Below are 22,280 nucleotides of genomic sequence, written 5' to 3' on the forward strand. Positions count from 1 at the left end.
AAATAAATTATTTAGCAAAGAGGAAGCAGCTTTAAAAAAGTTATTTGATTTTGTTGCAGAATCAACATTTAAAGCAGAAATGAAAGCGCAAAAGAAAGAGCTAAAAATATCGCAAGATAATTCTCTGCGCTCGGCCAAACGTTCCCTGTACCACCGCTGCTTGTGGTTGCGGCTGACACATTTTGCAGTCAAGGAAACGAAATTCAGTCGAGGAAAAAGGAAAGATCAGAAAAACAACCATCCAAACAGCGGACGACAAGAACATCGTCACAAGTACCATCCAGTTTTTACCAACTAACATCACCATCCATCTGTGTGCCACATTGGGTCATCCTGGAGATCTGTGGCTGATTTATACCCGTGTGTGTGTTATTGCCATCCTAATCACCACCGTGAGCAGAAGATATAATAATGGCTGAGACGCAAGTGCAGGACGATCCCAACCAACCCGGGCAGGTTCCTCAGAAGAAATGCGTGGGTAAGTCCCGTTTCTCCGCGGTTTATCCAATGAATTCCTATGTAGAAATGAATTTTTAATATTTCGGTAATAGTTGCCGTCTGTAAAAGGATAAATGAAACATCTTTTCATTGTTGAAAACAGTTAGACCTGGTAACGGCGAAGTTCTCCGGAAATTTAAAATTTTATTTATCTTTTCCAATTATTACGGCTTATTCTTCAACTTTCTCGCTCATTTCTGGTGAGTAAAAAATGAGCAGTTATTTGATTTATTTTTATTTCGAAATAAGCACCGGTGTGGATTTCAAAGTAAATAACAATTAAATTTGTCCAGGTTTTTGATTTTTCACTTCAATAAGAATTATTTATTATTAGTCCGCTTTTCGCTTTCATTTTTTGGATTTTGCACCTTGAAGCTTAATTGTTTATGATGTTTTCGTTACGGTGGAAAATTTCTTGTGAAAAATTGTAATAGCACCGCATCGCTGAAATTTTGGCGGGTAAAGTGTAAACCGAGTGAAATGCGAAAAAGTTGAAAGTTCGGTGATTTCGTAATCACTGCTGTGCTGCGCCAAAAGTGAAAGTCCCGTTATGAGTGAGCTGCATATGAGTGTGCGCGCAACAGCGGCATCCCTGTTAGCCTATGGGAAATGAGTAGGTGTCCACTTGAGTTTTGGCATCTTATGCGCCGTAATTTGTGAGAAGTTTGGATTTAAGTGTGCTTTTTTAATTATCAGTCATTAGTATGTTTGGTTTAACATGCTTTGCGCCTTTTCCACGAAAAATAAACGAAACAAAATTTGAACAGGTGGAAAGAATTTAGTGAGAACCGGTTTGAAATTATTAAGCCGGCAAAAATTTCAGAAAAAACATTTTTATTGCCTTTAAATCAGTTGTAATACATACATGGAAAGTCATAATACTTTCGTGAAATTTAATTAATTTTGGAAGGTTGTGAAATCTGAATTTTTCTGGAATTGATCTGCAGCGTTAGAGGAGGGATTTTCTTTTGAAAAGCGTGAAGGCAGGAAATGACAGGCCAGCTGAAGGTGAATGCGCACAGAGAGAGAGAGAGAAGGGGGCACAGGCAAACGTGGCTGATTTGGTTGTGATGCGTTGGAGGTGTATTGAACTGGTTTCTCCACTTTGTGCGGCGCCTGCGCGCCTCTCTCGCGCTTAGCTCACGATTCTGCTGCCTCTTGTGGCGGTGTGGTTTATTTAGATTTGATCGGCTGGCCTGGAATAATAACGGCGCAAGTCATCTTCTGCTCATAAGGCAGTCAACTGTTGTGTATTTATAGTTTTCTAGGTTGACTAATAAATTTTCGTTTAACGACATTTGACGAAACTACCATTTACGAAGCCGATAAAATCGAATGAAAGAAAATATAAAAATTATAAGTTGTTGGCCATTTTGAATTTTTACTCATTACTTATTGCAGTATAGTTTTTTCGCTGTTTTCCAGTCCGTTTATTTCTAAATAATTATTTTTAATCGTCTCAGTTTTGAATAATGTTTTCTCGGTTTTCATCGAATTTTCTACTGGAAAGCAAGGCTGAGCATGATATAGAAAAATTCCCACCGGATACGGCAAAATTACAATTTAATTGTACGCTCGTAACAATTTTCATTTTGATCTTGTTTTTGTGAAATATTAAAGTGAAAACAGTGCTCGCATAACCCGGTGTTTATGGGTGCCTGGAAAATGCTGATTACGTATTTACCGGCGTTTTATGTGGCCTGTGGCAGATATTACATAATGAAATGGTTTGATGTAGCGACTTTATGATTAGGCTATCAAGGGTCTTGTTTGATGGTATCAGCAATAATTACTGCCGCAGCGCTCTTGAACTTTCCAGACACCACATGCGTGTGTGTGCAGGTTTCGGCAGGGGTTATGCAGTAGCTTCGTGTTTTGCGAAAAAAACCGGTGTGAAAATGCATTATGACGTCGAGGATTTGTGAGCTGGCGTTGTTTGCGGTTCGTGCGGTACCTCGCTGTAGAAGGCGGCATTTACGATGACAATTCGTAGTGTGATGGCTTACTTGAACGGTTGAACCGATAGATTCAATGTACAAAATGTACCTTGTTGTATTCGTAACTTGTGAAGTTTGTTTTGTAATTCGCTGTTTAAAATCTTTTTCTTATTTGTAAACCGACAAAACAAGGACAACTTTGCTATTCGAAAATTCTTAATAATAATTATTAATTTCCTTTCCCATACAAGAAGGAAATCCTTTTCCCTTCTCATACAAGATATTGGGCAACTTATTAAACGACATGTTCACTACTTTATTCCTCCGTTCGTTATACTGACTGGTGTTTGTTTGTTGTTCTGCAGCCACCAAGGTTACCGGTACCGTGAAATGGTTCAACGTGAAGAGCGGTTATGGATTCATCAATCGGTAAGGAATCTGAAATGGTCAGGGGAAAAAACAGAAAGAATAATGATGCTTGGTTGCATTGCAGTGACGACACCAAGGAAGACATCTTTGTCCATCAGTCAGCGATCATTAAGAACAATCCCGAGAAATATCTGCGCAGTGTCGGCGACGGCGAAGCCGTGGAATTCGATGTCGTCGAAGGCGACAAGGTGAACAAATTAAATTTAAAACTATTATAAAATTATTTTGCTTTTCGCACCCCGTGCGTTTATTTGTGGCTACGAAATGGACTTGACTGTTTCCGCAAAATTAATTTTAAAAACTTATGACTTACGGGGCATGAATTTGAAAGCTTGTTGAAGAAAAATTAAAAGATTTATAGCGAAATGAGAGATAGTTAATCGACTTTGGCTGTAACAATGCGAGGCATTTCGGCGGAAGCGTTTAAACGATTTTGTTTTTACCGTGAACAGGGCCTGGAAGCGGCCAACGTGACCGGGCCGAACGGACAGGCCGTGCAGGGCAGCCCGTATGCGACGGGCCGCGGACGTGGTCGTGGACGGGGCCGACGCGGCTATCGCAGCCGGGGATACCGTGGCGGCGGCGGCTACGGAGGATACCGTGGTGGTGTAAGCGCGGCAGAGTGTTTTTGTTATTCTTCGATTTTTTTATCTCGTGGTATTGATTTTTATTTTTAATATCATATTATAATTTTGGAGCAGCCAACACCTTTTTAAATGAATATAATTTATCCGACTGTTAAACATTGTTTTTCTGGTTGATTTTGGAAATTTTAGCTTTTATTTTGTTGAATTTTGATGAGATGAGTGTTAAGAGTATTGTCTTGTATTGCAGTATGCAGGCGGCTATGACGAGCAGGTCGTGTATGATGAGCAGGCCGGCGACGGGCAGCACGTCGTGGAGGGCTATCGTCCGCGGGGTCGCGGCGGCTATCGTGGCGGTTACCGGGGCGGATACGGGTACGGTGCCACGTATGCGCCGCGCGGCCGTGGCGGCTACGCCGGCGATGTGGAGGGCGGGTACACCCGGGTCGCGGGCGATTATGTAAGGACTCCATACATATCCCGTCAATTGGCAGTGGCTGTCATTGTCAGTTACATCGCGTGTTTTGGGTATTTAGGCAGAGAACGGTGGCGGGTACGTGCCACGCGGCCGCGGTGGCTACCGCGGGCGGGGACGTGGCTATCGTCGCGGCAGCGGTCTGAACGGTGGCGATAGTGGCGGTGAGGAGCTGGTGGAGGCCGCCGTGGCCTACGACGAGCAGGGACAGGTGGTCGGCGGCGGCGCCGGCTATCCCCGACGGGGACCGCGTCGGGGCCGCTCGTTCTCGCGGGGACGGGGCCGCGGAGCCAATAAGAGCGGCGTAAGTGTCGTACGTTTTTGAAATTGTTGTATCGTTTTTGTAGAATGATTTACATTTGCACCACAGACAAATTTTATCAAAAATCTGAAGTATTTTCCAGTTTGTTTTAATAATTCTAGCCAGCGGTATTCTGAAAATATTGGCAACAAATATCAAATAAAAGCTTTATGTGATAGCCAGAATTAATTTATTATAAAAGCAAAATATTTGTACAATTAATCTAAAATATTTCTTGGGGAAATTCGTATTTTAATCAATTTTCTTGTGGTTTTATCGAGGATGACATGCTGCGAAAATTAAAAGTTTTATTTTTGTTTGCTTTGTGTTTGATTCATTTATTTACCGGTATGTTCTTTCTGCGCAGGATGAGTCCGGAGCCGGCGAAGGACAAGCTGGCAGCGACAGCCAGACCGAACAGCAACAGAACTGGTAAATGGAACACACACTACTCGTCTGTCATTCTCTGTCTTCTATCTCTCCTTTCCGCACTATCCTGTTACGCGAACGTTGCTACTAACTAACCGACAAATCATCTGACATGTGTCTCTATCTGTTCCCTAATTCTATCTTTCTCGTATATCTGTCTCTGTTTTCGAATTATGGACGAGATCGCAGCCGAAAACGCGAACTGTTGGCAAATTTTGCGTGTGTGTTTTTATCAGAAACCGACCATCAAGATAAACAGCGTCATCAGTGTGTTTTTGATCATCCAACTTTAATCGTCATCTACTTTTCCCGCGCTGGCCATCCTGTGTACTGTTTTAAATTAAAAGCGAATTTTCATCCCAAAATACACCTGTTTGTGCTATGTTTTTTTTCGAGCAAGATTCACCATCCGTTATAATATCGTGTGTGCTAATAATGTGGATGGGGCGACCACGTCACGACCCGATTTTTAATTATTCGGTGGATTGTTCCCGCGTTTTCTTTTGTCGTTACTCTATTTCCTTCGTGTGCCGGCTTCATCCTGTGCATTATCCATCGCGGCGTGTTTTTGAATAATTTCCTTTGCGGAAGCCTGGAATGGAGAGCGTTGTCATCATTTGTGCTGGCCACCGGGCTGACTACATGCGGATTGCGTTGGGCGTGTGGTTGGCTTGGTGCGCTGCGATTTTTTTGCGGTCATCCTTGTTCTATCTCGTTTCTCTTTGTAATTTGGTAGTAGTGCTCTGCGGTTGTTTTTGGTGGTTATCTCCTATTATAATGTTGGTTTTTGTCGCGCGTTGTGTTTTTTTTGTTTGTGGGAAATGCCTGGCGGGGTTTGTTTCGCATGCTGGATTGCGTACAGTGTGAAATAAAGTCTGCCAAACACAAAATTAATGTGAATATGAAACAACAATTCGTATAATTCGTAATAATTCGTTTTTGTACTTCACATTGAGTTGCTCAAATCAAATTATAACAAATTCGTCGACGGTTCAATAAATTTTCGAAAAAGAACAGCGAATTATTAAGAGAAATTTAAAAAAAAAATTTCTTGAAAATTTCTCTGATTTGTTTGCATTTTTGTCGTGCTGATTTACGAGTGTAAAAGTTTATTTTACAAGCTACTGAAAATATTAGTTTTGCATTGCTGTATAAATCCGCAGTATTTATTTCAATTTTTTAATCGAAATTTAGCTGTCCCAGTACAGCCAATTTTGCCACTTCACACTTCCAGCTTTTTGTAAAATGTAAAGCGAAAAGCAGCAATTTTAGAATCATTTTCCTCGTTTAGATTCTACTGTATTGATCTTACACACTTTAGCAACAATTTGATCGATTGTCTCGAATAAACGGAACAGAAGTGTTACGTACAGAACAGCGCAAAAGCGAAGTACATGTATAGCATGGTTTTGCTTCTGTCGTGCTGGCCGACCGCCCCGCGCACGGGCCTACGTGGTCTACTGCTATAACGCGTACCACGTGCTACGCTGCCTACGCATTGACTCATCCGTGCAGTGAGAGCGAGGCTCAGCGAGCGACCCACGGCGACGGCAGCAGAAAATCGATGCTGCAGTGCACAGCAGTTTTCGGTTCTTCCAACTTTTTTCTCCACAGTCATTTTTTCCCATAAAAACTGGCACCGATTTAAAAATCCCCCGAGACTCTTCAGGTAAGAGATTTATTCGATGTGTTTCTGGGGTTTCCTTACGCCGGTGAGGAACACGGCGTGACAAAAGTTGTCGGGGCCAAACTTTGGATGAGCACAAGCGCCACCAAACCATGCGCAGTGCAGCAGTGTGGAAAGGACTAACGTGGCGCCAGCTATGCTGACAAACTGCACGCTTCTGTCGTCTCACGATGTATATCCACTGACCAGCGGTTGTTAGCCACGAAATTCATAGCGGCCGTTGTTTTTTCGGATAAGTTATTAGAAAATTGTATAATTTATGGTCGGTGAGATTTTTTTTATCAGGATGGGAGAAGCGCGTTTACACAGTATAAAGGCTTGGTTTTCGATATTAGGCAGTAACATGAACGAACGGGGTTTAGTGGTTCGTAGTCCGAGGAGGTACAAAAACCGGAATTTTGTTGTAGTTTACTGGTAATCGTGTTTTTCGTCATTTTAATGAGAAAGTTAAAGTGTGAATAAGGTACAACACCAGCGGCAGGCTGGGGAAGCTTTGTCCCATGCTCCCGTGGCGTGGCGAGCTGAGGCGCTGCGTTGGGAAATTTGCTGGGATGTTGGCTTCACAAGCTTGGGAAGTTTGTGAAGTATCTCGAAACTGATAGAGAATTTGATTTATTTTGTTTAATCAGTAGCTCTTCGAACGAATACATGGAATTTACGAAGAATTCGAGAAAGTCAACACTCAACAGTACATATAAACACGGATATCGTGGCTATTTTCCCCAGATTTAATCTGTAAAACCTCGTAAACCCTGCTTTAATAGTCGTACGCGCAAGGCGCAGCTGTCTACGGGAATCAGCTGGCAGCAACGCAAGCTTATTTTTTAAGCGTGCAGTTTATGTGAAATCTTGAATCTCTATCCATTTAAAGCTATTCGTTAACGTGGATTATTTGTAAATTTTTCAAGTAGAAACCGAGATTCCCAGAAAAAATTCTGGCAAATCGCAAAGCGGTTTCTGATACTTTTACGAAAATATTTTACATTTCTAATTATTATCTTCGTGATTTTTGTGAAACTATTTTACATTTTCAAATATTATTTTAATGATTATTGTGCCACTATTCACGTGATTTTATTTAACACATAATTCAGAGCGAATTTAATTATGATTTATGACGTGTTGTTTTCTAATTTTATCTTTAAAATAAGTTGCTTTTGGTAAGAAGTTGCTTTTTGAATTTTGAAATGATCATTAATGTTTTTTTTAAGTAAGTTATTATTTAGTTTGCCGCCGTATTGGTGCATTACTCTGTGCATGCTCTTTTGATAAAACGCACATTAAAAAGCCAAAGAAAAGAAACCATTAAAAAATTAAATCAAATGCGTTAGGAATGTTTTGAATTTGTGTTTCTTCGCACGTTAATATTTAAAAGTTGTTTAAAGCATTTTATATAATTTATTTAGCAGTATTTAATACGCTGTTTGCAGAATTGACCGCCCGCACTGGAAGTGACCCGGCCAGTTAACCCCCCCGCCATGACCACCGCCATGGACTGCACCACCTCGGAGGTGCTGATCTCGCCGGACGACGAGGACGACACCGGCAGCGGCAACCTCTCGGCCGAGGTCTGCGAGGTGTCCGGCGAGCAGACCTTCCAGCACGTGGAGCTGCACATCGTGGAGACGGACGCCGAGGCCACCGAGCTGCGCAACAAGCTCCTCGCCGCGCCCGACCAGAACGTCCACCTCCTGGCCTGTGCCCGCGAACTGACCGTCCCCGGCATCGTGCCCACCCAGATGGACGCCATGGCCGGAAACACGCCGCTTTTCACCTACGTCCTATCCACGGATTTCATGGGTGCGGCGCAGGAGATTGCCCGCTCGCTGATCGCCGAGGTGGAGACGGTGCCGGTGGAGGGCGCCGTGCCGGAGGACGACGCGGAGGGGACGGCCAGTGAGACGGTGGAGGGGGAGAGCGGTGGGACGCCGTTGGTGGCGCGGCGGGTGACGGCGCGCCGGCCGGGACAGGGCACGACGCACGGTAGGCGATGGGAAGAAGGTGTATAATTAAAATAAAAAATAAAAAAATATTATAAAAAATATAATTCAAAATATATGAATAAATGTGAAGTTACAAAAATAAAATTATTAAACAGAAATTAATAGTTATTAATTATTAAGTTAAAAAATGAAGTGGTTAAATAAAAAATAAGTAAAAATGTTAAACGGCTCTTCTTTATCGGGTTTGAACGGACAGGCTCAGTAATGCCTGTCAGTGGGGTTAACATTGTAGTGTGGTGGCTGTATGGCTTCGATCCGCTAGCATACGCTTTATTCAACTAAATAATACCCGTGCTAATTTTCTTGGTGTTTCATGACAGTACGAGTTTCTTGTAATTTTGTTTGCTGTTTTTTTTTAAAGTGATCAAAAGAGGAATAAATACGATTATAATAAAAAAAAACAAAAAAAGAATTTAAAATTTTTGTTCTAATAAACAGTAATAAATTTATCAGGTGATTGCTGTAGTTCTGAATTTTGTGCCGGTGTTTAGATTCGCATGCGGCGAATAAATCCGGTAAGGACGTGTATGAATTCCGCGACCAGCGCGCCGCCAGTCCGCCGGTCCCGCCCAAGAAGCTCCGCCCGCGCATGCTGGCCTCGCGGAAGCGGAAGGATCCGGCGGAGCGGCAGCAGGAGGAGGAGCGGAAGCGGCTGAAGAAGAAGGAAGTCCCGCCGGATGTCAAGTGTCTGTACTGTGATTATGCCTCCAATAAAGTATCTCCTCATCCGCCACATGCGCTGCCACTCGGACGAGTTAGTAGAATTTTTTATATAGTTTTTCAAAAGCGTATTGCCGTTTTTGTGATGAAATTCATTTGCGTGTCATCTGAATTCATAATGATTTCGAGAAAAATTGGGAATTATCTGAAAGGATGATTTTTGGGCAATTTAATTATGATTTTGTGATTTTCGTATTAGGACGGTTTTGGTTCGTTTTGCAGGCGACCGCACATGTGCCCCATCGACAAGTGTGGACGGGGATTTAAGACTACATCGTCGCTGCAGAATCATGTTAATGTAAGTGCAATGCTCACCGTATTACCTGGAAAAATAAAGGATTTTTATTACTTTTTATAATAAAAACAAGCCCAGAAAATGTTTTAATTAAAAGTTTTAATTTTAATTTAATTTACATCTGTATTAATTTGTATTGTATTTAATTTGTATTTTAAATGTTTTAATTTTAATTTAATTTGTATTTTTCAAGTTTACAGGAATGCCGTAAATAAATGAGAATTAGCGGAAGTTTATCGTTTGTTCGGAGGGTTTTGAAACTTCTGGTTTTAATATTAACCTGCAATATTTTATCAATTTTCCCGAAAAATAATGCTAGCTTAGAAGAGATTTTTTCGCTTTATGATTTTTCGCTTTGATTTGATATAATCGCAGCATTTTAGCAGCCGATCCCGGCTTGAATGAGCCATTGCACTACAATAATCTACTAAACAAGACATTATTCAGCGTAGCGGCTAAAATTTAATGATTATAGTTATTGCGTGTTTTCCGTACAGACGCACAGCGGTGTTAAGCCGCATATCTGCAAATTCGAGGGCTGTGGCGCCGGATTTACGACCAGCGGCGAACTGGTGCGGCACACGCGTTACAAACACACCCACGAAAAACCGCACAAATGCGTCCATCCCAACTGCGGCTACGAGAGTGTGGAGTTGAGTAAACTCAAACGGCATCTACGGAGCCATACCGGTAAAATACTGCGCTTTACAATCATTTATTGCCAGGAAATGTCAGTGATAATAACGTTCAGGTTGTTACAGTGAAAGGAACAAGTTTAGTCGGGTTCAGTTCGCTATTAATTATATGCGATTTTTTCCAGGGGAACGGCCGTTCAAATGTGATCACTGCGACTACGCCAGTCCGGATACGTACAAATTGAAACGGCATCTGCGTGTACACACTGGCGGTGAGTAAGAGGTTTTTAATCCACTAGACAAAAACAATTTCCGAAACTTTTTAACGTTCGCTGACTGAAATTGCAAATTCTCTAAAAAAATTAAAGCATCGAAGTTTCTTTATTTGATTAGTTTGATACACGGCGTTTCTTAACGGTGATTCTTTACTTGAAGCCGTTGCACTACAATGCTCTGATATGTTCGTGTGTTTCTCCCGCTATATATTTATATTTTATGTGAAGAAAACTATATCCGTGAATATTTGGAAAAGGCTATAATAATAATAATGTGAAAATAAGAATTTCGGAATATTTTAAACTTTTATTGGAATGCACAAAGTAACAGTATAAGTGAAGCAGTTGAACAAGAAGAGACACGGTTTTTTTGTAGAAAAGCCATACATCTGCGAGATCTGCCAGCAGGGCTTCAGTCAGAGTAACAGCATGAAAGCCCACCGTCTGACGCATCTGTCCAAGCGGAACAAATTCGACTGCCACCTGTGCCCCACCCAGTGCGTCCGCCGCACCGATCTCAAGGCGCACATCCAGAAGATGCATGTCAGCGAGGAGCCGGTGGTCTGCGGCAAGTGCATGAAGTCCTTCCCCGACCGCGGCCTGTACAACACGCACAAGAAGGACGGCTCGTGTGGTCCGTCCGGACAGGCCGCCAAGCCCAAGGTGGTGCGGGTGCCGGGTGGACGGAAGACCGCCCTGCGGGGGCCGCGCAAGAAGGACGTCCTGGAGACGCCGCCGCAGGTAACCGCGACGCTTTGTAAATTACTGACGAAGTTTTAGTTTAATTCGTTAATTATTCACTTATTGGGAAAATGTCTAATATAATTCGGTGATTATAGGGAGATTTTTATTTTAAATTCTTTAATGAATTGGGAAAAATTTTCATTCGATTGGCTGATTATGGAGTAATTTTTACTTATTTTTTTCTAATTATTGGGGAAGTTTTTATTTAACTTGCTGATTATTGGTGAAATTGTATTTTAATTCGCTGATTTTTGGGGAAAGGTTGTTCTTTGAATTCGTTGATTTCTGAGAAAATGTTCAGGGAAATTTTGAATTTTATTCGGGTTTTTTTTTGTTTTATTTGCAAAGGACGTTTTCTTATTTTTCATTTTTACGACTGTCGGTGTCTGGGTTGTAGTCGCAATGTATAGCGTATTGTATTAATTATGGCTTAATGTGCTTTCATGGTAAAAAATATTGTTGTTTTATTTAACCCAGTGGGCATTAGTGATACGGGCGCCAAATGGAAACGGTAATTGTCGCAGCGTTTGGCCATTGCACTACATAAACCTGCGACATCTGTGTATATGTAAATGGGAGTTATTGATTGAATTTAGGTTCTATTGGATTTGGGTAAATTATCTTTGTTCTCTCTACGGATCCACGTTTGTGATATTGCAATCAATGGTTCGCCCAAAAGAAATACGCTGATGCTCAGAATTTTGATTTAAATTGGACAGAACAGTGTTTTTTTTATCGTATGAATTTTTAAGTTCTCTAAAAAATCGGGTAATTCATTGAGATAATAAATATGCTTTTATATTCCTGCTGAAGCCGGTATGGTGTTTCCTCCACAGGAACCCACCGAACCGGCATCGGCCCCGGTGAGCAGCAGCGCCACGGTGGAGCTGTCGTCCAACGGCATGCAGACCATCCGCTGCATCCTGCCGGACGGCGACGTCCTGGACATTATCAGTACGGCGGTGGGGGAGAATGCGCCGCGGATCTTAACGGTGCACGCCACGCCGCTGACCATCCCTTGAATCTCGGCGGCGTCACCGCGCTCAACGTCAAGAACGACCCTCCGACGGTGGAGGAAGAGGCGGAAACAGCGGAGGATGTCGAGCCGGTGGTGGTCACCGCCGCCGAGGAGGATCTCAGTCAGACGCCCAATGGCAGTGTCTCCGAGGGGTGATTTTGTGGGAGGGGTTGGTGGGGAAATGTGCGGTTTGTTGTGTTGATATCGCGGGAAGTATTTGTACGATGCGTGCTGTGTAATGCTGGTTTTTTTGCCTGTATTTTTTGTTAATGTTTACCGTGTTTTATCTCGGGTTTTGTGCGTATGGATTTTGATTCCATGGCGGACTGTGGACAACTAAAAAATCACCAAATAAAAATGTATCGAAAATACAAAGCAAAGAATAAGAACAACCATTATTCACAAAATAAATAATATTGCTCGAATTTACCCGTTTTCTTGTCCATGTTTCATTTTCCGCAGATTTTCAATCTGTGCTGAGTTTAAAATAAACATGGTGCTGTAGTAGTTTTATCAATTAATACAGATTTCGGTTGTGAGATGCAGTTACTGTAATGCATTCACCGGACCACAGTCATCCACGTTGACCTTTTTTTCCGTAACGCAGTATATTGTCGGATGTTGCTAGGCACCGAAACAAATGAAGATTTTACTAGTGATCTAATCACGATGCAGCGAATAGTTTTAAAAAGCTGCACAAAAACATTAAAACTGAAATTAAGTTAAAATGATGAAAAGACTTCATTGGCTGTAATTGGTGTTATCGTAATAAAGTTTTTCCCGGATGAGAAAAGATCGCCAGTGACATCCCCGTATGGATGCGTCGAGGGCGGATATTGTGCTGTTTCTTGATCATTCTGTCAGACCCGTGTAAGATTATTTATCCTGGGCAATTTACTCGTATTACGATACGACCCAATACGTAAATTTTTCCGGAAATTATTATAATTAATAAATATTGAAAATTTTCCTTAACACCGTTGGAGAATTCACAGTTAATCGATGACCTTTACCGCTTGCAGCCGTCTTGGCCTTTAGCTGTTACCGGTGTCGCAGCGGCACGGACTGCGACCGGGTCAGCAAGGACATGGAGGTGGAGTGCACGGCCGTGCACGGCGACATTCACACCTGCATCAAGGCGGACGTGGACGCCAAGGTCATCCGCGACTGCGGCGTGCCCAATAGTCTGGCGCACGCCTGCTTGCAGGAGTCGGGGGTCAGTGTGTGCATGTGCAGTACGAATCTCTGCAATGGGACGGCGGATTTATCGTTCCGGCGTTGGACGCTGAATTTTCGGTGGATCACCGTTTTGATGTTGATTTGTGCGCGACCGCACTGAGAATTTAAAGGAAAAATGTTCACCAAGTTTTTGTTAATTCACCTCATAATTTTTCTTATATTACACTTATTTATTTAAATGTTTAACTGGAAGCGTAAATGCATTTTAAATTAAATTTATCTTGAATTTGTTGTTAGCACATAATTTTCGTAATTTTATTGGATAACAGTATTTTAATTTTAACTAACTAACTAACAGTATTTTAATTTTTTTCTCTTCATTTTGACATTTTATTAATCAGTATACATTTTATTGTTATTTTGTTGACACAAGACTCGAAACAGCGCGACAAATAAAAACCGATAAAACGCGAGATCAAATGAGCAAAGAAAACATCCTCAAGAAGCGACATTTCACTGTTTATCCACAATATTCTGGTCGCCGCGCAGGGCACGATATTTGGCCATTTCAGCGGGAAGGCCTTGGACAGCTCCACCAGTAAATGCGCCTTGAATTTCTGCAACATACAAATTAATGAATTTACGTAGACGCTTTTTTTTCCTCAGTCTTATTCATAAGAATTTTAATATTAATTTTGTCTACTGCTAAGGCATCACTAGTGGCCTGTTGATCCGTGCGAGCAAAATAAAAAATCTTCTCTATCTTCCTGAATTTTGCAACCGCCTATCCAGAAACAAGAAATGAAAATAAAACTAAACACAGCTCACTGGTATTCAGAAAATCATGTATTTTCAAAACGATCCCATTCATATTCAGTATTTATCAAAAACACAAGCATTTTCTCATTCTGTTGCCTATATTCCTAAAAGTTTTATTTAAAACAACAGATAATTCTAAAAGCCCATTCCACACGTATAACGAAAGGTGGACTGGACATTTATCAATGCAGTCGACATTAGAGTTAATTTTGCTGATGATTTCACGAAGTTAATGTAGAGTAGTGGCAACTGGATCGTCAATTAGGTTGGTCTCATCGATTTAGCTTAATCGTAAGCAAACGAATTCAAAACTGACTAAGTTTACGTTATATTATATTTTTTTGTCATCATTATATATTTTTTTAAGTTATATTCGTTATATTTCATGTTGTAAATGTTGTATACATTATTGTTTATTCATCGTGATTAAAAATACAGTACGAGGCAAGCGACAACTCTTTCCCATCGCTTTAGTAAATTTTATCACTTTCCCTGCTGCATCTGACCCGTGTGCAGGCGCTCACGTGATACTTGATTTCAGCCGTTTCACGTCGGTTTGCAGCTATAGTTGATAGTGCAAACTGATAAAGAATATAGAGAAGAGCATGGCAGGCGAGATTTTATCGCCGGCTCAGTAAGCGCTGATTACAATGGACACGATATCAGTATCACGAGAGCTCCTGCACACGGGTAAGATGCAGCAGGGAAAGTGATAAAATTTACTGAAGCGATGGGAAAGAGTTGTCGCTTGCCTCGTACTTTATTCAGCATTCGACACTGCATTCGAAATCACTGTAACAAAGAAATTTAATGGCTAAAATCCAATAATTTCACACTTTTTTTTACTATTATTATGCAACTACAGTAGCCAAACTCCATTGCGGAGACTTTATACTCTTAGGTGAAAACATTTGGGCTTTTAGGCTATTAGAAAATCTTTTTTGTTAATTTTGAAATTTTATACTTTTTTTGGTTTGATTTTATGAGATAAAAGTTACCCATCTAGGAATGCTCGAATAAATTTTCCCAGCATGCTTTAAGCTTAATCCTTAAATCTCCATCAGCAAAATACAGAAAAAATTGCATCTAAACAGTAAAACAAAACAGCAATAATTTTACCTGGTTATAATTGGTAAGAATCAAAAAATGAAGAAAAATAACTAAAAAATACCATTGCTGCTGCTAAGCGCAGAGAGATAAAATTCCACAATAAACTGCTCGGGATGATAAAAACTGTACAGATAAAAATAAAAAAACATCTCTGGTTAAATTCTGTACCTTAAACGCGTCGACTTTGCCCTTGAGCTCCTCGTTCTTCATGATGGCCTTCTCCATGCAGTCCTTGGTGTAGCTCTGCGGATTGCGCGCCTGATCGACATACTGCACCACCTCCAGGGGCACATGCAGATCCCCCAGGCACCCCTTGGCTTCGTCCAGCTCCCGCAGGCATTTAATGAGATTCGCCCTGCGAAACAACACAAAACCACCCATTATCGAGCACTCCTGAGGGTTTTACAAGGCTCAGAAGGGGAAGCACCACACATACAGCTGCTGATTGACGACGGGCTGACTGCTGGGTTGCACGTCGGATACCGTGATGCCCAGATGGCGGTAGGCCTCCATCAGGTTCTCCGTTAACTCTTCCAGGTGCTCCAATTGGTCGCGGGTCGGGTGGACCGCCGGATGGGGAGGATTGGGTGGGGGATTGGCGGACATTCTCTGGCGCGCGGAAATGTGATAAATAACTGTGGAGTCTTCAACGTCGGTGAATTAACTGATTTATGTCACTGTTTTTCACGGCTGTTCCTGGTGAAGACTACATACGGATTTTTCAATAATTTTTTATTGGGTTAACAGAAAAAATATAACGATTCTGGGATAAACCAAGGGCTCTAGTTCAGGAAGAACGATCAAGCAAAAGTTGCAAAACAGTCAAAATTAATTCTGTGATTTTTTTTCTAACTAACGATGTCGATTCATGAGTGGCAGCTGATTTTAACGTAGCTGCCGTCACTGTACGATCGGTCCAGTGCAACGCATGCGCCGAGCAGATGACCACAGGGTAATCGCCGTGGGGCACCGACTAACAGCAAAACCGGTTTTATTTCAGCAGGAAACGCATGCTTTTCGTCTTTTTGGCTGGTGATTTTTCCGCACTCTGCAGAATATTGATGTTCCGGTTTTATCTTATCGTCGTAAGCATTAATTTTTTATTCTTCACCAACACTCCCATCGAGCTACCCCCTTGCCGCAGCATCACGGGTTGCTGGATTGCCACGCTGTAGTTGTCTGCGAAGAGAAAACATATGGACAAAGTGGCAAAGATGCCGGATAGGCGGATTGTACTGGTTACCGGCGCTTCGTCCGGCATCGGGAGACGGTGTGCCGCGAACTGGCCCGACACGGTATGACCGTCATCGGGTCCGCTCGCCGCATCGACAATCTCAAGGTCTGTGCATTTTATTCTAAACGGATTACACTAAATAAAAAAACTATTAAAATTAGATGGTTGTACTGTTTTCTGTGTTTTTAATTTCTGCAGTTTTGCCCTTAATTTTATTAGAGAGTGATACCTACTCTGTATAACTGGATAACTTGAAATTTGCTTAAATTAAGGGCTAGGGATGTTTGCAAAAACTCCAAATAAAAATCAATTAGGTAATGCTATGTTTTATTTAATTTTTACGTATAATGGAAAACAATTAACTTCAGACCATTATAAGAGCATTATGTAATTATAAGACCTGGATTTCAAGAATTCAGTTTTTCATTTTGTTGTTGTCTCTGAGTAGCGGATGGCCGCGCAGTGACGGGCGCGCACTGCATTAATATGCGTGCATTAGTATTAGTTATTTGTAAATAAAAATATCTGGAATCAGCTGTATTGGTATTATTAAATCTGTTATGCATAAGAAATCTGTTAGTGGTAACTGGTCTAATTTTTGGAAATGCGTATTTGCAGGCATTGGAACAGACGATAGTTTCCGATGGGTTGGGCACATTTGTTCCCGTACAGTGCGATCAGCGGCGTGAGGAGGATTTAGAAAAGCTGTTTCAACACATTGAACAGAATTTTGGTTGTCTCCACGCCAGTATCATCAATGCCGGAAGTTCCCAGCCGGGACCCATACTGCGTGGTGATACGAATATCTGGCGCGAGATGATGGAGGTCAGCACAGAAACGCATATAATAATTTGCGCTGACGAAAAACTAGTTCTATAATAAGTTAATAACAGCAAAATTATGAACGTTATAAAAATAAGCTTAAATTTAAAATATGCTCATAATTTTATATAAGAATAACTATATACGAGTACTGAAAAAGTCTGCGATAAAGCGCTTCTATCTCCACAGGTTAACGTTCTGGGAACAGCCATTTGTTTACGCGAATCGGCTAAACTACTGGGGAAAACCGGCAGGGAAAATGGTCATATCGTCGTCATCGGCAGGTGCTTATTTCTATTGTACATAAAAATGTCCATTTCACGTTTAACCAACGTACCAGTTATCACATTACCAGTAGCACTTATTTTACAATTATCATTGCATAATTAACCATATTTGTTGCAATAACTGCATAATTATAACAGTTTATTGCATAATTACTTACAGATACATTTGTAATTCGTGCATCTCTGTAGCTACGTTTCAGAAGCTTGTTGAGATAAATACATAAATCCCCGTCAGCCGATGAAATACTTTTTTAAAAGCCGGCGAATTACCGCGATTGTATAAACACCGTTGGTAGCAACATTTGTCTTGATTTGTCGCTATCAGCGGCCTAGGTCACCGTGTCCCGCCGGCACCCATTATGCACTTTTACTCCGCCACTAAGCATGCCGTCCGCGCTCTGACCGAAGGTCTACGAATGGAACTACACGCGGAAAAGAGCAAGATCCTTGTTACGGTATAAATCGCTTATGAAAATTAACGAGAGCGGACTATCCTTAGTATTCTTATGTAATTTACACATACTCGTACTTTATGTGAGTTTCAATGCTATAAACATCAATCAATAACTGCACATGTTCTTCATTCTGCTTCAGTTCTGATACTTCTAAACCGATACTACTGTTTGTAGCATCTGTCTCCCGGTCCGGTGAACACCGAGGCTCCCACGAAGATGTTCCCGCAGATGCCAGCGGACAAGGTCAAGGAGCTGCTGTACGCCGAGTACCGGCCGCTCTCGCCGCAGGACATCGCCGACACCGTGCTCTTCGTCCTGAACGCCCCGCCTACCGTCAATCTCAACGAGATCGCCATCAATCCCGCCGACGGCGAGGCCATTCCCCGGCCGAAACAGTTTACATGAACACGAAAGGTCAACAGCAGCCTGATGATGCCGGGAGCAAGACATCGGGAATACAACATAGCCGAGTTTCACATTAACTGTATTAATTTACGCCGTTATGTATCTGCAAATTGGACACCGTTGCGACAAGGTTTCCATTTGACGTGAAACACAGTATACGGAGTACGTAGACAAGAGAGTTTGTTGCCCTTATCGGAATTACAACTTTACGAGCAATAACATTTTCATCCGCAAGCTATTTGAAAATACAGTGTGTCTCGCGGTACATGGCGCGTCTGCGCTATATATTCAGTAGTCGTAAAACAGAAAAACTATAGAGTCAGGTTGAACCCCACTGTATTCTTCTTTAATACTTTAACCCGCAGCTCGTTTTCAATCTTAGAAGATGATCTGCGAAAGTTTTCGTTAAATACTTGCGCACGTACTTGGTATACATATACTCGTTAATGAAGGAAGCAGACAGTGATTTCGATATCCAATGTTTTATTATTATGCATCCGTATTCTGTACTTACTGATTATTCTAAATAAGTAAACAAGCTAATCAGTATGACGAATATACTTATAGCAAGCAGGTGTAAAGCAAACGGTTTCCGTTTTTGAGCAGACACCAAAACTGCCGTTGTGGACAGTTTTCGGAGCTGCCGAATACGGAATCCAGTGCATTGCCGTTCTATACGACGGATACAGCGGGGCGATTGAAGTGTAGGGATTACTAATTTTACCACAATTAATTATTTCAGTCTACGATAAATTTATAAAATTATCGTATTAACGTCGAAAAGACAGAGGCCGGTTCTACTCACTCTCAAGTAAAGTTCTAGTTACAGCAGTAACAAAGAAATCGCGACTTCCGACACACGACTTGTTCTGCCGTCATCGAATTATTACAGTATCTTAAAAACCTTTCGTTTTTGTATGGAAGCCTGCTAACGTTGAAACAGTTCCGGAAAGTCCTAACTGGCGTCACACAACAGCCACAGCCATGCAGTACCGTGTGAGTCCGGTGTCGCACGACACTGATACCAGCTTCGTGGAGAAGAACGGCCGAACCGTTCCGAACGTAACCGATTCGTATAAAATCCATCACTCGCATAGATCTTTTAGGCTGTTCCGGTAATAGTTACTACATTGGCCGTAAGAGGAAGTGTTTTCCCATTTGGACACACTGACGAAAGCCGGTCTCCTCGGCGTTGAACTATTTGTCTGGACGCACACATGTCGAAAGGCAAAAACTGTCATCGAGACGAAGAAGTCCGGTGCATCAGCATATATGGGAGATCTCCATTGTCCATTACATCCTGACGGCGCCCATCTTCAAATGTCTACGCCTCTCAACCGCCGTCTGTTCGCAAATTAAACTACCGTTGCCGTTCCATCCCCACTGTGGGTCTCAAACCGCGGCGGACATGATTCACTTCATCTGCCATTCGTGGAATTCGAAGATATTGGACGCTGTTGTAAATGGTACGTAGCAGGGTTTGCTCCCACTGAAAGGATATCAGGGACGCAGGGACAAGCGTTTTAAGCATTCACTACATAGTAGTAAAAGGAGTGTAGGAAATCCCAGTATTATAGGCTGAAGTGTCAAGATTGCGGCAACGCCGGAGCTAAAGATTTCCAGTCGAAAAATAATCTTGTTCTGTATAAACGAAAAGAGTTTTGGCACCTTTGGGATTCTTAAACTAGCGTCTTGACAAGCATTTTTGATACGTATGAGGTCCACCAGGAACAGGCAAGTCCAGGGACTGCCTTTAGCTTCGCGTTTAAAACCAAACTGGATTTTTTCTGGAGAGTCAACTGGATGGAATTGCCCGAAGACCTTACGCAAATGTCTGCATTGATCTCTACAGTTGGAAAGGAAAAACTGCTATTGGTTACTGCAATTATCATTTTGTAAAGAAAATCCATGAAAAGCGCTAGCTAACCTCGACAGGTCTGAATGGATCGGTTATGACTTATAAGAAAGCTTAGTCTCGTATACGTGTACTAATTTCGGTCGCCTTTATGCAACGTATGCTAAAGTTTGCAGCGTAAAGACACCGGACGCGTACATACATATCTTTGTATGGCACCATTCATTCTCCTGCTTCCTGCCAGTACCATTAATCATGTATTCGCCGGGAGCGACTATACCCAGCTGACCGCAACTAAAGGCGAACACATGGCGATACCATGCAACATTCGTTAATGTTTCTCTCCCGGAAAATCTCGTCATGATCACGGGCAACCATGTGATTTCTGCTCCAAAACGACCAAATTTTCTAGGATTCCCTGAAGGCGCCGTATGATCATTAATGGCCAGCGTATGGCCACGGCCCCGAGCAGCGTATCAAGTGTAAATTCCAACCGCGTCATAAAGCGGTTTGAAAGACGTTCCGTTTAACTAGTTCGTTGCGTAATGACTTTGACGTCTTCCCCGTGATACCCGATTCCCCGGAATCGCCGCCTCCTGAAAACGCCCCGACGATGCTTTTCATTCTCAACAACCACAGCAGCGATACTCATCGGGGTTTCTGGGAACTCGTCACCACGCGATGGAAAAACAGATGCTGAACGTTTGTAATGATGGTTTTTTACTTGAATAGTCGTCTACCATTGTAATAGAAGCGGTGAACCGTTTACCAGAGACTGGTGCGTTTTTGTCGCTCGCATTGAAAAACTAGCCGGGAAGCAAAACCTCAAGATCCATCTTGCGTTCAAACGGTGGCGGCAACCGAAGCAAATGATTTTCGATTATGTCCAACGCCAGGTACCTCAGTTTCGTGTTCCGCCAAGTTGACATTTACTAATCTCACAGCAGTCACAGGCAACTGACAAGTGGTGACCCTTGAGCTGATTGCACTTTACATTGCGGTAACGACTATAAAAGCCTACTGCGTTGAGGGAATACGAGGCGAAAAGTGTGTAATGGCTGGCACACTGGAGTTCGACCAGTTATGTCTCGTAAGTATAAAACTGCGCACAGCGGAGCAGACTCTTGCAATCCCGACAGACCGTTAAGGATCTCCATCAGCGCTTTACAACAGCTGCTGGCTTCGGTGTGTTCCGTAGCAAATCGATCAACGCTCGTTATGCGAGTCTGATGAAATTTTTTCAGTTCGGATGAAAACTGAAGACTAGAGTACCATAAAAGGTCCACCGGTCCACCAATTCACCAGTCCACCGTCCGTCCTAGCCTCTGACCTTGCACTTGAAGAAAATTTGTACGCTACAACCACGCGCACTTGTACAAGCAGTTTTTATTTACATACACCGTTGAAGATTTGTCAAGTTTTGCAGTACCGCATCGCTCCCAGGGAACAAATTTCTTCAAATGTAGGTTAAAACTTTAAAAGTGCACTACTGTGACGCGTAATATTGTTCATATTGTTAGTGTTCTATACGGGTAGCAAATGGTTTATACCACAATTGAAGGACCTATAATTATATCCTTTTTTTAGAGTGGGCTACCGCGTTGATCTATCCGACCGGACTGCCATTCGTAGAATTTGAAAACGAATGTTTTTTTTTAAATTGGAGATTTTTAAAACGAACCAAATTATGAATGTTGGACTTCTGCGGCTAATGTGCCAGATCAGTCATTCCATTTTTGCTAATAATTATTACTAACTTATCATAATAAAATTAATTAAGCGCACAAATACCGGTGAAACACAGTACAAGGATTTATAAATCCTGGATTCCACACTTATAGGAACTGCACTAATGTATCAACTATAGTAGAGCAGTTGATATCTAGTACGTAGGCACGGTACACAGTACAACCGATTTGGCCTAAAAGGTCAGAAGTCCTTTCGGGACGCTGTTTCTGGAAAGATTCGGGATCCATCCATTCGGGAAGTTGTTTCTGTAGGGATTCGGGATCCATGCTACTATCCTAATCCTACTGTTTCTTCAATGTTATGTAGATGTCCTCGCTGAAAGACATGCCCATCTA

At 42.1% G+C, this 22,280-nt stretch overlaps 5 protein-coding genes across 6 annotated transcripts; 4 read left to right on the forward strand and 1 right to left on the reverse strand.

Annotated features, from left to right (window-relative positions):
- Window positions 1-201: 201 nt before the first annotated feature.
- On the forward strand, window positions 202-5,543 carry LOC129596104 (Y-box factor homolog). Its single transcript, XM_055493286.1, has 8 exons — window positions 202-478; window positions 2,801-2,864; window positions 2,929-3,052; window positions 3,317-3,472; window positions 3,699-3,908; window positions 3,985-4,227; window positions 4,592-4,656; window positions 4,890-5,543. Coding segments are annotated over exons 1-8 (930 nt in total). The 5' UTR covers window positions 202-411; the 3' UTR covers window positions 4,891-5,543.
- Window positions 5,544-6,195: 652 nt separating this feature from the next.
- On the forward strand, window positions 6,196-12,398 carry LOC129596125 (zinc finger protein 76-like). Its single transcript, XM_055493314.1, has 8 exons — window positions 6,196-6,322; window positions 7,771-8,323; window positions 8,835-9,097; window positions 9,263-9,361; window positions 9,856-10,048; window positions 10,179-10,265; window positions 10,645-11,009; window positions 11,849-12,398. The coding sequence occupies exons 2-8, from the start codon at window positions 7,819-7,821 to the stop codon at window positions 12,032-12,034; spliced, it is 1,698 nt and encodes a 565-aa protein (XP_055349289.1). The 5' UTR covers window positions 6,196-6,322; window positions 7,771-7,818; the 3' UTR covers window positions 12,035-12,398.
- A 302-nt stretch (window positions 12,399-12,700) lies between these two features.
- LOC129596114 (uncharacterized) lies at window positions 12,701-13,971 on the forward strand. Of its 2 annotated transcripts, none has more exons than XM_055493299.1 (2): window positions 12,701-12,900; window positions 13,069-13,971. In XM_055493299.1, exons 1-2 carry the CDS (start codon window positions 12,845-12,847, stop codon window positions 13,367-13,369), a joined length of 357 nt encoding a protein of 118 aa, XP_055349274.1. In that variant the 5' UTR covers window positions 12,701-12,844; the 3' UTR covers window positions 13,370-13,971. The 2 variants fall into 2 exon arrangements, with proteins under 2 accessions (XP_055349274.1, XP_055349273.1); XM_055493298.1 differs by having other exon boundaries at window positions 13,053-13,962.
- LOC129596113 (mediator of RNA polymerase II transcription subunit 10-like) lies at window positions 13,572-15,959 on the reverse strand. The gene is given in 4 exon segments (XM_055493297.1): window positions 13,572-13,781; window positions 13,784-13,826; window positions 15,307-15,493; window positions 15,575-15,959. Coding segments are annotated over 4 exon segments (459 nt in total). The 5' UTR covers window positions 15,745-15,959; the 3' UTR covers window positions 13,572-13,722.
- A 252-nt stretch (window positions 15,960-16,211) lies between these two features.
- Window positions 16,212-18,588, forward strand: LOC129596117 (dehydrogenase/reductase SDR family member 11-like). Its single transcript, XM_055493302.1, has 5 exons — window positions 16,212-16,477; window positions 16,991-17,197; window positions 17,384-17,478; window positions 17,807-17,936; window positions 18,111-18,588. The coding sequence occupies exons 1-5, from the start codon at window positions 16,436-16,438 to the stop codon at window positions 18,339-18,341; spliced, it is 705 nt and encodes a 234-aa protein (XP_055349277.1). The 5' UTR covers window positions 16,212-16,435; the 3' UTR covers window positions 18,342-18,588.
- The last annotated feature ends 3,692 nt before the right edge of the window (window positions 18,589-22,280 follow it).

Source organism: Paramacrobiotus metropolitanus, unplaced genomic scaffold (genome assembly GCF_019649055.1).
Source record: "Paramacrobiotus metropolitanus isolate TYO unplaced genomic scaffold, Prichtersi_v1.0 Parri_scaffold0000086, whole genome shotgun sequence".
NCBI lineage: Eukaryota > Metazoa > Tardigrada > Eutardigrada > Parachela > Macrobiotidae > Paramacrobiotus > Paramacrobiotus metropolitanus.